We start from the raw sequence: 14,536 nt of genomic DNA, 5'->3' as shown, positions 1-14,536 counted from the left end.
AAATACAGATGAAGTACAGACAGAGCCGATATAACTTGATATAAACTTGGTAAAAGGTTATAAAATAAAAGGTACCTACATCAGACTTCATACAAAAAACATTTCCAAATATGTAAATAATCATGCAAATATTCAGCAGGAATACATTCACAAAGTAGCAGAAACAACAATGAAGCACTTCAATATTCCAAATTTCCTCAAGCGGACTTATTAAATATATTCTCACCTATCTGCAAACTAAAATACAGCAGACCCCCGCCTCTAAGTACACCTCCACACTGATGGAGGTGTGCGTGCGTGTGTGTGCATGTGTGTCTTTATAACTACAGAGTAGGTTTGTTCTTGGCACTTCTGGAGTCTTCTTGTTTGGAGGTTGGACCCTAGTTCTCGTATGTAGCCGATAACTGAAAATAGAAAAAAAAAATGTGTATTTGATATTTTCATGTAGAATCACAGCTTCATGTAGATGAACTTTAAAAGTAAGAACCACAAAGTATCAAATCTGATACAACAACAGAAAAAATGGAGATCAGAACATGACTGCGTTGGATGCTCTAACAGAGGGAGATCTTGATGTTCTTTCGTTTAATTTAATAACTAGGGGTGCAGGAAAAAATCGATTTGAGCTCGAATCGCGTTTCTAACATTGAACGACTCAGAATCGATTCTCATTTTCAAAAAATCGATTTTTTTTTCGGGTGAGGGTGTGCCTTCTCAGCCACCATAGTGCTAGGCAAAACAAGGAAGCAGCGTGGCCTAGTAGGCTACAGGGGGGTGTGTAGTGTTGTGTTACGGTGTTTGTTGTTGCGCCGCTAAATTATGGAGGATGAAGAAAAAGAAATCCAACCGCCTCCGCGGTCTTTGAAAGCAACCATTTGGAAACACTTTGGGTTTTACCGTCAACCCGGGTAAGAAAGGGCATGACACGACTCACGCGATTTGCAGAGACTGTAACGGTAAAGTATTTCGGGAATACTTCAAATCCCCGTTCTCACCTGGAAAGACATCACCCAGCGCACGCTTCACCACTTTAAAAAACTGCCACTCAATTGTGAACGGGCAAAGAAGATAACAAAATCCATCGCTTGTTTCATCGCAAAAGACCTGCGACCATACAGCGCAGTGGAGAGAGACGGCTTCAAATTCATGATTAAATAATTCATTCATTCATGATAAAACCTTTATAATTATAAAATCTTTATAAATGTACTCTGCTTTCATGCCAGCAGACCGGAGTAGATCCTGAGAATCGTTTTGAATCAAGAATCGTTTTTGAATCGGAAAATAATCGTTTTTTTAATCGAATCGTTTGGATTTGAAAGAATTGGAAAAAAATTGAATCGTGACCCCAAGAATCGATTCTGAATCGAATCGTGGGATTCCCAAAGATTCACAGCCCTATTAATAACAGCAGAATAACCTCAGAACATGTGGTAAAGTGTACTTCATTGTGCCAGAACACCTGAATAATTATATAAAATGTTTCTGTCCTATGTAATAATTTTAAAACACGTTTGTTCTCTTCGGCCTTCTTTGTGTCCAAACCATCTCAGCAGGTCTTACTGGCTGCTGTCCTTCTGTCACAGATCACCCCCGACCCCTCCACCCTGCCTGCACTCTCTTCTTCACCTCTTATCTGTCTGTTGTTTTGGATGATGACCCCAGGTCCTCTTGCATGTTCATCCTCCCACCTGTCTTCCTCTCAGTGACACGTGTATTGTGTCTTTCTTTTACTGACTTCTCTCCACTGCATACCTCCACCTCTCCGGCTCTGTTCCAGCTGATTCCTACCCTCACCACATGTCACAATATCATCAGTCCACAGAGACTCCTGTCTGTCCATCACCACTGCAAACAAGAAGGAGCTCAGAGCAGATCCGTGATGTGCTCCCACCCCCACACTGAACCCTCACTTTTACTTCACACCTCCCCACTGTCACTGTCCTGATACATGTCCTGCACCACCCTCACATCCTTCTCTGCCACTCCTGCCTGTCTCATAGAGTACCACAGTTCCTCTCTCAGCATCCTATCATCTGCTTTCTCTGGATCCACAAAGACACAGTGAAGCTCCTTCTGACCTTCTCTAACTTCTCCATCAACGCTCTCAAAGCAAACATCACATCTGTAGTGCTCTTTCTCACCATCATGTCTCCTGATCACTCTTTCCCATATCTTCATGGTATGGCTCATCAACTTCATCCCTCTGTTTTTCTACAGCTCTCCACATCACCCATGGCCTTGAAAATTAGTACTAGTAAACTTCTTCTCCACATCTCAGGCATCCTTTCACTCTCCAGGATTGTGTTAAACAATCTAGTCCAAAGGTCCACTGCCCTCTCTCCTAGACATCTCCATACCTCCACAGGTGTGTCATCTGGACCAGCTGCTTCTCTACTTTCCATCCTCTTAATCAGTGGCGGTCCTAGCCTGTTTGGCGCCCTGGGCGAGCATTCCCGCCCCCCCCCCCCCCCCCGCCCCCCCACACACACACACACACACACACAATAGCGATCGCCGCACTACTACACTTGGGGGGGTAATGAGCGACTGCTGTGTGGTGTATGTAGCTTTCTGCCATGGTCTGACAGACAGGCTTTAACAGAAGGTCCCCCCACCATCACAGGCACACTCAGAATTTCTTTTAAATTTTTATTTGAAAAAACATGGAAGAAACTGAAATATTACACAGCTTCTGCTTACCTTTATCTTTGCTTGTTTCTCCTCTTCTTCTTTTCTCTTTTTCCTAAACTGTGCACCTGATGGCTTTGACCTTTTCCCTTCCATCTGCCACAATTCGCCACCACCACCGCCCATCCCCAGGGTTGTCAGATCTGACTGACAGTTGCCAGCCCAACACAACAAAACCTCCACTGAAACTCATGTTAATAGCACCAGGTGTGATATATATTTAAATATACAAGCTTTGGGTAACTTGTTAAAATTTTGGCTGCTTTTCACCATATTTGGTAGGTTTTTAGGAAGTTTTTATTGTAAAATTATATATCTATATAATTTTATAATTATATAGAAATATCTATATAATATTCCACCCCAATGTGTTCACAAGCTGCCCAATCTGGCAACACTGCGCCATCCACCAACATTTGTCCAAACTGTCTAGATTCGTATTTGTGTTATTTTTTTTATCAGGATTCGGGTTCACACAAATACTGTGATTTAATGACCATATTTACAGTATTATAAATGAAATTGGCTTTGTGTTCTATCAGTTGTGTGCATCTAATTTTATTAGACGCACAGATTCATTCTGTGGAACATGGGAGGAAAAAAAAAAAAAAAGAGTCAGTTTTGCATATCTCGCAAAAGTTTTGCGAGATCCTGAGTTACTTTTGCGAGATCTCGCAAAACTTTTCAATATTAGGACATACACTTCGCGTTATTCTTGATATGGCAGTGTCCGTGAGGATGAAAGGTTTGGCAAGAGACTGCCAGCAAAAGTCGCCTTTATTTATAATTCAGCGGTTACTGTTGGCTGTAACCAGGCCCAAACTGTACAGGCATGAATGAATGAACCCGGCTGACAGTCTCACTCTCACGCCATCACTGCTTCACTCGACTCGCACCCCAGGCTGAGAGGAGAAGGGGGCGGGGCAGCGCTGTGTGTGTGACGATCGAGTGAAGCAGTGACAGCGAGACAGAGAGAGAATCCCCCGCCTGCCCTTTTTCTTCTGTTACAACCTGTCTGACCATGGCAGAAAGCTACATGCAATACACAGCAAATAGAGGGCGCCCATTATCCCACAAGTGGAGTAGTGCGGTAGGCGTTGCTGCGGCGATCGCAATGCGTTGGGGGGAGGGGGGCGGTCATGCCGCCCTAGATGAAATGCCGCCCTGGGCGGCTGCCCATGTCGCCCATATCAGAAACCGCCACTGCTCTTAATAGCTGCCCTCATTTCCTCATTAACTGTCTACTTTTCCTGATTCCTTCATTTTCCTCCATCTGTCCTTCAAAATGTCTCTGTCAACTTTTACATCCATCAGCTCCTCAAAGCACTCCTTCCATCTTCTCAATACACTCTCTTCACTCATTAGGACATTTCCATCTCTATCCTTAATTAACCAACCTGCCGCACATCCTTTCCAGCTCGATCTCTTTTCCCAGCCAGTCCAATCAATTAGTTCATTTTGTGTCATGGTCATTAAATTTCTTTGGGACAGTTCACATGAACACTATAATAAAACCAAACCTGAAACACATGTATAAACAGGGACAAAACAAGTTAAAGACCATCACCTCCATGTTTGTGTCGTCTGGATTTTCTCTGGTGTTCAGTCCAGCATTCCTCCTGATCTTACAAATGTACATGAGCAGCAGAAAAACAGACAACAGCAAAACACCAACCAAGGACAGACGCACAGCCAGAAACAACGAGGAGTCAGGACAATCTGAAGAACGTTTGGAGCTTCCGGAAGTGAAACTTTGAGTCTGTGTTGTTGGTGGTGTGGAGGCTGCTGGGTTTGAATCTATGAACGGTAAACACGAAACAATATGAAATCAATACTGACAAGACAAATATAGTATACTGATAAATCATGTTGACAACACTGATCAAACACAAAATACTGCACTGAATATTGTAATGAAGTAAATCAGCATAGTATTATTTCAAGCCAGCCACAAACCCCCTGAGCCCAGAGGTTTAAGCCTGTAGGATTTAAACATGCAGCATGTCCTTCAAAGATTCAGCAGTACTGCACCAAGTATTCAATGTTTTCTCTGGAGCACCATTCATTCAAGCTGTTGAAAGCTCCATATAGACAACATCCAAAAGAAAAGGGTCAAGGACTTAATAGAAAGCAATGTTGCCATTAAGCCTGAATAAGGCCTGATTTAAACTGCTGCATCAGTCCTACATACGTAACCAGAAATCCCATCTTTGAACCCTACGACATAACCTACGCCGGAGCCTACGATGTAACCTGATGTGCAGCTCTCGTCATGGTTACGTTGTAGGGTTCACAGATTGTAGAGGTGCACTGGATTTCAGGCTATTCACTTTAAGTTCAATAAATGCAGTGTTTACAAAGTCAATGAGTAATTGTATTAAATAATTGTGATTTCAATGTTGACCAAAATAATTTAGGAATTGGGTGGGTGGGTAAAGGGCTTTACCGAGGGGCACCACGTGCCTTTAGCACTGATCTTAACCAGAAGGAAAGAAAGAGGAGGAATCTGGCAGACTGAATGCATTTTTGATATCAGAAAAAGAAAGCAATTTATAATCATTCAAAAAATCTTTAATATAGTGAACACCCCTGTGACCCCCGCTGAACTCCGTCCCAGCTGTGGTGAGATTTTTCTGTCATCTTTACACTGAATTTCAACTTCATCTTCATTTCTAGGGTGTATTATATTTTTAACAATGAGCTACAGACTGAACATGATTTATGATTTATAAAAGAAACTTACCACCTATGACAACAATATCTTCAGTCATGTATGAATCTGGAGTCAGAGGGTTGCCATAACCACATCTGTATTGTCCAGTATCAGCCTCGGTCAGCTGTGTGATAGCTGCGTACAGTCCAAATGCAGATCCTGCTCTGTATTCAATTCTGTATCTGCCATTCTCAGCTTTCTCATTGGTTGTGTCAATGAGAACGTTCCCTTCATTGTTACATGGATTCTTACAAAGGAACTTCCTCGTTCCATGTTTGCCATTGGCACATCCAAATTGTATTTGTTTTCCTTCAGTTTCTGCACGGATGAATCCAGATTTTTTATGAAAGTCTGTAAAAATAGAAAAACACTCTTTAATTACTGCCTGTACTTCCTGTCAGCTGTTGCATTTTAATGAGAACATTTCCTATATTATAATAACACAGATCTAACAGATCTAACCTGTTATGGTATACGATCAAGCATAACATCATGACCACCTGCCTAATGTTGTATTTTGCTGCCAAAACAGCCCTGACCCATTGAGGCATGGTCTCCACTAGACCCCCGAAGGTGTGCTCTGGTATCTGCACCAAGATGTGAGCAGCAGATATTTTAAGTCCTGTAAGTTGTGAGGTGGGGCTTCCATGGTTTGGACTTGTTGTTGTGCTCCTCAAACCATGAACCATGTTTGCTTTGTGGCAGGGAGCATTATCCTGCTGAAAGAGGCCACAGCCATCAGGGAATACCGTTTCCATGAAAGGGTCCTCTGCAACAATGCTGAGGTAGGTGGTACATGTCAAACATCCACATGGATTGCAGGACCCAAGGTTTCCCAGCAGAACATTGTCCAAAGCTTCACACTGCCTCCTCCAGCTTGCCTTCTTCCTGGTGCCAGGTGTTCTCCAGGTAAGTGGCGCACATGCACCTGGCCAGCAATGTGATAAAAAAGAAAATGTGACTCATCAGACCAGGACACCTTCTTTCATTGCTCCATGGTCCACTTCTGATGCTCACATGTCCTGACTAATCTGCAGCTATGCAGCCTGTTATGCAACAAACTCTGCTGCTCTGTGTATTCTGAGTCCTTTCTATCACAACCAGTATTAACTTTATTGTCATTGTGAGCGCCAGCAGCTCGTCTGTTGGTTGGGACCACACAGGCCAGCCTTCTCTCCTCACCTGTAACCCTCTGCCACCCATGACCCTGTCACTGATTCACTGCTGTTCCTTCCTTTGCTCACTTTTGTTAGACTGATCACTGCAGACTGAGAACACCCCACAGTTTTGGAGATGCTCTGACTCAATCATCTAACCATCACCTGGACCTTCACAGGCCCCCATCAAACTCACTCAGATCTTTACGCTCACCCATTTTTTCACTTCACTTGTCAGTGGTCTTTATGTTATGCCTGATCAATATAGTTATGTATTGACTTCAAGTTAGTGTACTCTATGAATTATGTAATAAAGGATTAAACAGCCTGAGCTAAAAGTGGTCTTTATTAGGCAGGGATTTTATGGCTCTATGAGAGTTGGTGGATGTGTTAAAATTTTGACTTTATTGACTTTTTGCATAAACTCACCATTTGAAACTCTGACGTTAAAGTTAGAGTATGAATCTGGAGCAGAAGAGTTGCCCAAACCAAACCGGTACATTCCTGAGTCAGAGGCTGTCATATGTGTGATGGTAAAAGACAGCCTCCCTCTTCCTGAAGATCCTGAAGATCCTTCTTTGTATTCAATGCTGTATCTGCCGCTCTGAGCTGTGGTTCCATCTGTTTTTAAGAGAATATCTTCTGTTCGCTCACATTTCTTCTTACAGAAGAACTTTGTGCTTCCAGATCGAGTGAAGTGGCTGTAAAGTGATAAATTTCCTCCTTCAGGTCCAACCCAAATGCCTGCTTTGGCAAACCTGGCTGCATCTGTTGGACAGATAGATAGTAAATACTGATGATCAGGACTTTCTATGTGAATCCAATATTACAAAGTTCAACACACCCAACTATCAACCATCAACTCATCAAGGTGGCCCAGGGTTTCCCGGGTGCGCTCACGGGTGGGGTTGGCTGTATCTGTATCTGACCAATCAAAAAGGGTGTTTCACTGGTCATATAACTTTTCTTCTACAGAAAATGATCCTTATAAGTATTAATGATAATAATGACTCTATTCTACAGAATTATCAAATCTATAAAGAACATAAAAAATATACCATTAAAATTTGCTGCAGCAAATCATTAATCTGGTGATTTAGCACACAGAGCAGTAAAATAACCATTTTAATCCCAGTTAATAATTTTATTACTGAGTCGCTCTCAGTGCTGGTGTTTATTTCTAAGGTGACGGCTACACATCAGAAACTTTAAACTGGATCCACTTAAACATTAATCAGGGCTCTTCAACTGCAGGCCTCGAGAGCACCTGTCCTGCAGCTTTTAGATGTGTCCCTGATCCAACACACCTGAATCAAATGGCTGAATTACCTCCTCAGTATGCAGTCAAGTTCTCCGGAGTCCTGCTAATGACTTCTATATGTGACTCAGGTGTGTTGAAGCAAAGACACATCTAAAACCTGCAGGGCAGAGGTTCTCAAGGCCTGGAGTTAAAGAGCCCTGCATTAAAGGGTCCTGTCCCTTTATTGTCCCATTAATGTGCATGAAGCCAGATGACACACATCAGTTAGTTAAACTGCAGGAATGTCTTAAAGACATTAAGGCCTGGATGACCTCTAATTTCCTGCTTCTAAATTCAGATAAAACTGAAATTCTTGTTCTCGGACCCACAAATCTTAGAAACATGGTGTCTAACCAGATACTTACTCTGGATGGCATTACTTTGGCCTCCAGTAACACTGTGAGAAATCTTGGAGTCATTTTTGACCAGGATATGTCCTTCAATGCACATATTAAACAAATATGTAGGACCGCTTTTTTGCATTTGTGCAATATTTCTAAAATTAGAAACATCCTTTCTCAGAGTGATGCTGAAAAGCTAATTCATGCATTTATTACTTCTAGGCTGGATTATTGTAATTCATTATTATCAGGCTGTCCTAAAAGCTCCCTGAAAAGCCTTCAGCTGATCCAAAATGCTGCAGCTAGAGTACTGACAGGGACTAGAAAGAGAGAGCAGATTTCTCCCATATTGGCTTCTCTTCATTGGCTCCCTGTTAAATCTAGAATAGAAGTTAAAATCCTTCTCCTCACATACAAGGTCTTGAATAATCAGGCCCCATCTTATCTCAAAGACCTCATAGTCCCATATCACCCCAAAAGAGCACTTCTCTCTCAGACTGCTGGCTTACTTGTGGTTCCTCGGATACTTAAGAGTAGAATGGGAGGCAGAGCCTTCAGCTTTCAGGCCCCTCTTCTGTGGAACCAGCTCCCAGCTTGGATTCAGGAGACAGACACCCTCTCTATTTTTAAGATTAGGCTTAAAACTTTCCTTTATGATCAAGCTTATAGTTAGGGCTGGATCAGGTGACCCTGAACCCCCCCCCTTAGTTATGCTGCTATAGGCCTAGTCTGCTGGGGGGTTCACATAATGCACTGTTTCTTTTCATTCACTTTGTTTATACTCCAGTCTTAATTTAATCATTAGTTATTATTAATCTCTGCCCCCCCCCCCCCCCCACACACACACACACACACAGCAGATGACCCCCCCTCCCTGAGCCTGGTTCTGCTGGAGGTTTCTTCCTGTTAAAAGGGAGTTTTTCCTTCCCACTGTCACCAAGTGCTGCTCATAGGGGGTCATTTAGACTGTTGGGTTTTCTCTGTATTATTGTAGGGTCTTTACCCACAATACAAAGCGCCTTGAGGTGACTGTTTCTTGTGATTTGGCGCTATATAAATAAAACTGAATTGAAGTGAACTGAACTGAATTGTCCCACAGCCTGATGAAGGAGATTGGTGATGCTATTTTCTTGATATCTGATTGGTCAGTAGGTGGTGATTTCATACCTGACCTGTTCAGGAGCAGGTTAGGTTTACAGCAGAAGGTACAGTGGTGATTTACCCTGGTCAGAAAACCCAGGATCAACACTGAAATTACCTGAATAAGTCATCACTCTGCTACACAGTGCAGGCCTCAGCTTCATGAATTGCTTATTTTGTTACAGTCAGCACAACTGCTGCAACCAATGCATTTCAATGGGGGCTTTCATATAAGCCCAGTTAATTTAATGAAGACTCCTCTGAGCTAGGTCACAAAGAAAGGAAGTTTTTACACATGTAATAAACATTTTTTCCCCCAAACACTGATTTTTTTTCTAAACATAGCCGAGCGCTATGTGTAGAAGGGAAAAAAAGCCCAATCAAGGATATTTGTTAAAAATGGCAATAGATAAAATGGGCATGTGAAGCAATAATAGAAATGTGAAATGAGAGCAAGAGTTTATTGTCATTTATTATTGAAAGCAGGCTGTGGCACATGTTACGTCACAGAGAGCATTGTTTCATTTGAGTTAAAAAATGGATATAGGAACTTTTCCCTCTTCACTAGGCTATTCCTGAATTCAGTAATATTCCTGGGGCCAGAAAGCTCTGGCGGCCTGGGTGTGGCCTGCAGGCCACCAACTGACATTCACTGCATTAGACTGTAGTATGTTTCAAAATAGACCAAATCAAGCTTATTAGACAGTCCATGGTTGGACATAGAACAAGCACTCTTGGGGGGTCTGCAGACAGCTCGGATCTCCTGGGTCGTTCTCTAGATGCTTCTGGCTTCCGGGGGTGTTGCTGCAGCTTCTCATCTTTATTAAGTACATTTCATGACAAAAACACACACAACACAGCAAGATCATGTCAGATCTTGACAGAATGTCAAGAATTATTCTGCATAAAAATATATTTGCTCAAATATGTGAACAACATTTAGATGTCCAAAAGCAGTGTGAGCTGCAGCTCAGTTCTCATCTGTTAAGAGGCAGAAGATGAGAACATGAACATCATTTTGAACTTTTGTATTTTACTATGTTCTCATTGTGTGACTATTTAATATTCAGCATTGGTCAACTTTGTTGCTTGAAATGTGCTTTATGAAGTTGCAAGGGACTGGATCAACTTCAGTCTGCTGGAGAAAAAGTCATGAATCTGCCAAACAGCTTTTCCCTCTTCACTCCTTCCTCTTTCTCTCTGAGTCGGGAAGCTGAAGCTGCTTTAAGTGAACCTTTTCTTCCTCTTTCTCTCTGTTTCTGTCTAAGTTTGCAGTAACTTCTTTACTCAAGGAAAAGTGAAAAAGAACAGGCTCTGAAATGTACTCAAAGTAAGAAAGCTCAGCTTGCAGCCTGGTCCAGCTGCAGGAGTGAGACAGCTGTAAACAGATTCCTGAGCAAGCTAACCTGTTTATCCTGCACTAAACGTCCCTCCACTCCCTTAAATCTAACCTCTCTGCTTCCTCGTTCTTCCATCTCTGAGTGAACTTCTCTCATTCTAGGAAACAGCAGCTGGACCTTCAGCTCGCAGACACACTGTGTGACAAACTGCACACAAACAGTTTGTGTGTTTGCTGAACATGTAACATGTTTGCAACATGTTAACATGTTACTCTATTTAGGCTCCTCCTCAGTAGTGCTAGCTAGTTGCTGAAGGACTGTGATAACAGCTTATCGACACCGGAACCCGAGTACAGCGCTACAAATGATCATCTATGTTTTTGCCTCTTTCGTCTCTCTGTATGTGAGAAGCATCAGTGATGGAGGATACACCAATGAGATTGGCTTTTGTGTGTCATTTAGGCTCAAACCAGTTTGATGTGTTAAACCTAAAGTAACGAGTCTGTTCTGAAAATGTAACAGGTAGAAAGTACAGATGTTTGTGTACAGATGTGAGAAAATTAAAAAGTAGTCAGAACAAGAAATACTCAAATAAAGTACAGCCACTTGAAATTCTATAAGCATATGAAGTATTTGTACTTCATTACTTCACACCTCTGTTAAACATTTGTGTCTCATCTCTGTGAAAAGCAGCACACTGACAATAAGACTCTTCTTGATCTGTTCAGAGCTTCTGATGAACAGTGAAAGCCCAAAGCCCTGTCACACATGCTGGTGCATTCAAGGACACCACACAACAGCCTACGCCCAACTGCATCAGGAAGCCCCAGCATAATCTGCATAACTCAGTATACTTTTCAATGATGTATGATGATGGCACACAAGACACTGAAAATTCAATCAAATCTGAAACTATGACCAAAAATCTAAAATATTGTGTCACTATTACACAAGTACAACCAGCTCTTTCTGCCAGCACTGCTGTCAGAGCGCTGCAGCTGTTTACTCAACCAGTTAGTGAAAAAAGAGGAAACTGAACCCCTCAAAAACAGATAACATGCAAATTTCATATCTGACTGTATCATCAACAGTTAGTGAGGAGCATCTTATTAAGGTTATAAGAAAATATCACAGAATACATCAGAGAACAATAAAAAAAACATTTTTAAAAAATCATCAAATACTTTGACAAATGCAAACAGCAAATGTCCAAAAGCAGTGCGTGCTGCATCAAAGAGACATCCAGATCATCAGTTCTCACCTGATAAGAAGCAGAGGATCAGAATGTGGAGGATAGTCATTATGAATTTGATGCTGATTCAATGATGGGAGAACTGCGTTTAGCTCTTCAGTTCGTTCACTCTGTCTGCCTAAACTCTGTATCATTAAAAAAAGAATCACTTCCTCATTTAACATTTCCTTCCTTTGTATCTTCCGCTGCATGCAGAACTGATAAAACTGAGGACAGAGTGGGCGTCTTGTTCTGAGGCTCTTTTTTTTAATAAATATGAAGTTAAGTGTCTTCAGTGTCCAGCTGCGCTTTATGTCTTCATCTAGAAATCCATCTAATCCATAAGAAAACAGTGCTGGTCTTTTGTTTAATAACACAGCATCTCACAGGTCTGTTAAACATTCTTCAGAGAAGCATTTGTTTTAACCTGCAGGATGAATCACAGCTGAGAACTGCAAAAGCAAATTAAGGAACTAAACTTCCTAAACCTAAAAAACACTGAGTCTGTGCTGATAATTAACAACATGCAAGGATGTGTTTTTGGAATCAATAATGGAAAGAAAACCCCAACAATCAGACGACACCCCCTACACACACACACACACACACACACACACACACACACACACACACACACACACACACACACACACACCGCCCCTAATGAGCACACACAGTGGGAATGAAAAAAACCTAGATTTGAACAGGAAGTAACGTCCGGCAGTCATCTGTGTGTGCTGTGACTGGTTGGTTTTGAGGAGAAAATTATGATTATGGATTACATGAAAGTGTATTACTCAAACTGGTATGATACAGAATGTATTCTTCATTTTAGGAAGATAGAATCTAGAGGAAGCTGCAGAAACAAAATGTACACTTATATGTGGCAACATGCATTAGTAGATTGCATTTACACATTTAGATAGTGTGGCTGACATCTTTAGTCACTTCAGCTTTAGAGGAGAGTGCACAGAGGACTCAGATAGCAGAAGTATGCAACTAAATATGTATTAAATGTTCAGTCAGAGTGCAGAAGTGTCAGCTAAAGCAGCGAATAACAGGAAACTGCCATAGACAGAAATAGGGTGCTGTTCTGGTTCTCTATGTCACGTTTTGATGGGTGTTAAAGAGAAGCAGCAAACATGGCATGGTGGCGAGAAAGGAGACCGACGTGCACGAAGTCACGAGAGGCGAAATGAGGCAGAAAGAGGAGCTGCACCCAGCAACAGCAAAAGCCGCAACCAATCAGCTGGCGACGACACCCCTTCCTATATGTTACACATTTGTAATAAAAGCTGGATCAGAGAAAGATAGAGGCATCAGACTTCGTGAACTGATGGAAACTGTATGTGGATAAGGGAGATTGTAGTCTGATCTGGAGCTCTGTACTCAACCTTTCTCTGTGGAATTGTAATAAAACTTGTTTTTTGGGAAGATATCTGAGTCCTGCTATCCTTCATAAACGAACATGCGAGTCCAGGATTTTTAGGAGTCTTCAGGATGAAGAGCTTAACTCCTGAAGCTCACTGACTGAGTCCCATCAGAGAAGATGTGAACATTATTCTGCTCCCACTATCACAGAAAGCCAGTGAGCTCATATACGCCACTGCCACAACAAGGATGCAGGTCGAGGAAGCCCTCCATGGACAAGAAGGCTGTAAGCCAAAATCAGGGAAGCCCAGAAGGATGTTAGTCAGTGAACTGAGGTGCAGAAGGGCATCATGTTCTAGATGAAAATTAGGAACAACAACATGTCCATAACTGAGGCTCCAGAAACTGCCAAACGAAGGCTCACAGCTGTGGCCACCCGGCTGAAGAGACACCAAGTGAAATATTGCCTGTTATCCAAAGAGCCATCCAGGGTGAACTCTCAACCAAAAGGGAAGAATGACACAAGGGCAGACTTCTCCAGAGCTGAATCTGAGCAATACTGGAGGAACATGTGGGAGAAAGAAGTGTCACACAACACCAATGTCAAGTGACTGTTGGACCTGAGACCAGCCCACAGCAACCCCCCAGAGCAAGAGCCAGTCCACATCACAGCAGACATCCAAACACGAGTCACCGGAACGAAAAGCTGGACAGCACCAGGAACTGACATGATCCATGCCTACTGCCTGAAAAAGCTAATGGCACTCCATGATTGCCTGGCAGCACAAATCAGGGGGTTGCTAATAGCAGCTACTCCTCCAGACTGGCAGAGCACTCCTGATCAAGAAGGATAGCAGTCAATTACCTGTCTCTCCACAACATGGAAGCTCCTCTCAGGCACTGTAGCAACCAAGCTGAGTATTCACGAGTCAGTACATGAGAACAGCTCAGAAAGGCATCAGAAATAACACTAGAGGACCAAAGCATCTACTCTTGGTTGATAGAGCTGTGCACCAGGACTCTAAGACCAGGCAGACCAACAAGGATTTCCAACCGTTCCCTCACACATTTGGAATGGTGAAAACTTCCATTATCCCAGATGACCACATAAAGTGGCATGTTGGCTCCCTTAATCACCCTTTAATTTTGGGAATGAGGGCATTGTAGGGCCCTCGTTGTGAAGAACTGAAGAAGCCTGTCTGTGATGTAGGGCCCAGTGGCTGCAGCATGGTGAATTACCCCAATGTTCAGC

The 14,536-nt window shown here is 42.5% G+C and overlaps 1 protein-coding gene across 1 annotated transcript; it reads right to left on the bottom strand.

Moving 5' to 3' along the window:
* Positions 1-283: 283 nt before the first annotated feature.
* On the bottom strand, positions 284-11,997 carry LOC115783101 (uncharacterized). The gene is made up of 5 exons (XM_030733752.1): positions 11,944-11,997; positions 6,991-7,329; positions 5,435-5,755; positions 4,259-4,488; positions 284-404 (listed from the first exon to the last, which is right to left on the bottom strand). The coding sequence occupies exons 1-5, from the start codon at positions 11,981-11,983 to the stop codon at positions 381-383; spliced, it is 954 nt and encodes a 317-aa protein (XP_030589612.1). The 5' UTR covers positions 11,984-11,997; the 3' UTR covers positions 284-380.
* Positions 11,998-14,536: the final 2,539 nt, after the last annotated feature.

The sequence above is a fragment of the Archocentrus centrarchus genome, chromosome 7, assembly GCF_007364275.1.
Source record: "Archocentrus centrarchus isolate MPI-CPG fArcCen1 chromosome 7, fArcCen1, whole genome shotgun sequence".
Lineage (NCBI taxonomy): Eukaryota > Metazoa > Chordata > Actinopteri > Cichliformes > Cichlidae > Archocentrus > Archocentrus centrarchus.
Note: the sequence above shows the minus strand (reverse complement) of the source record. Positions and strands in the feature narration are given on the sequence as shown.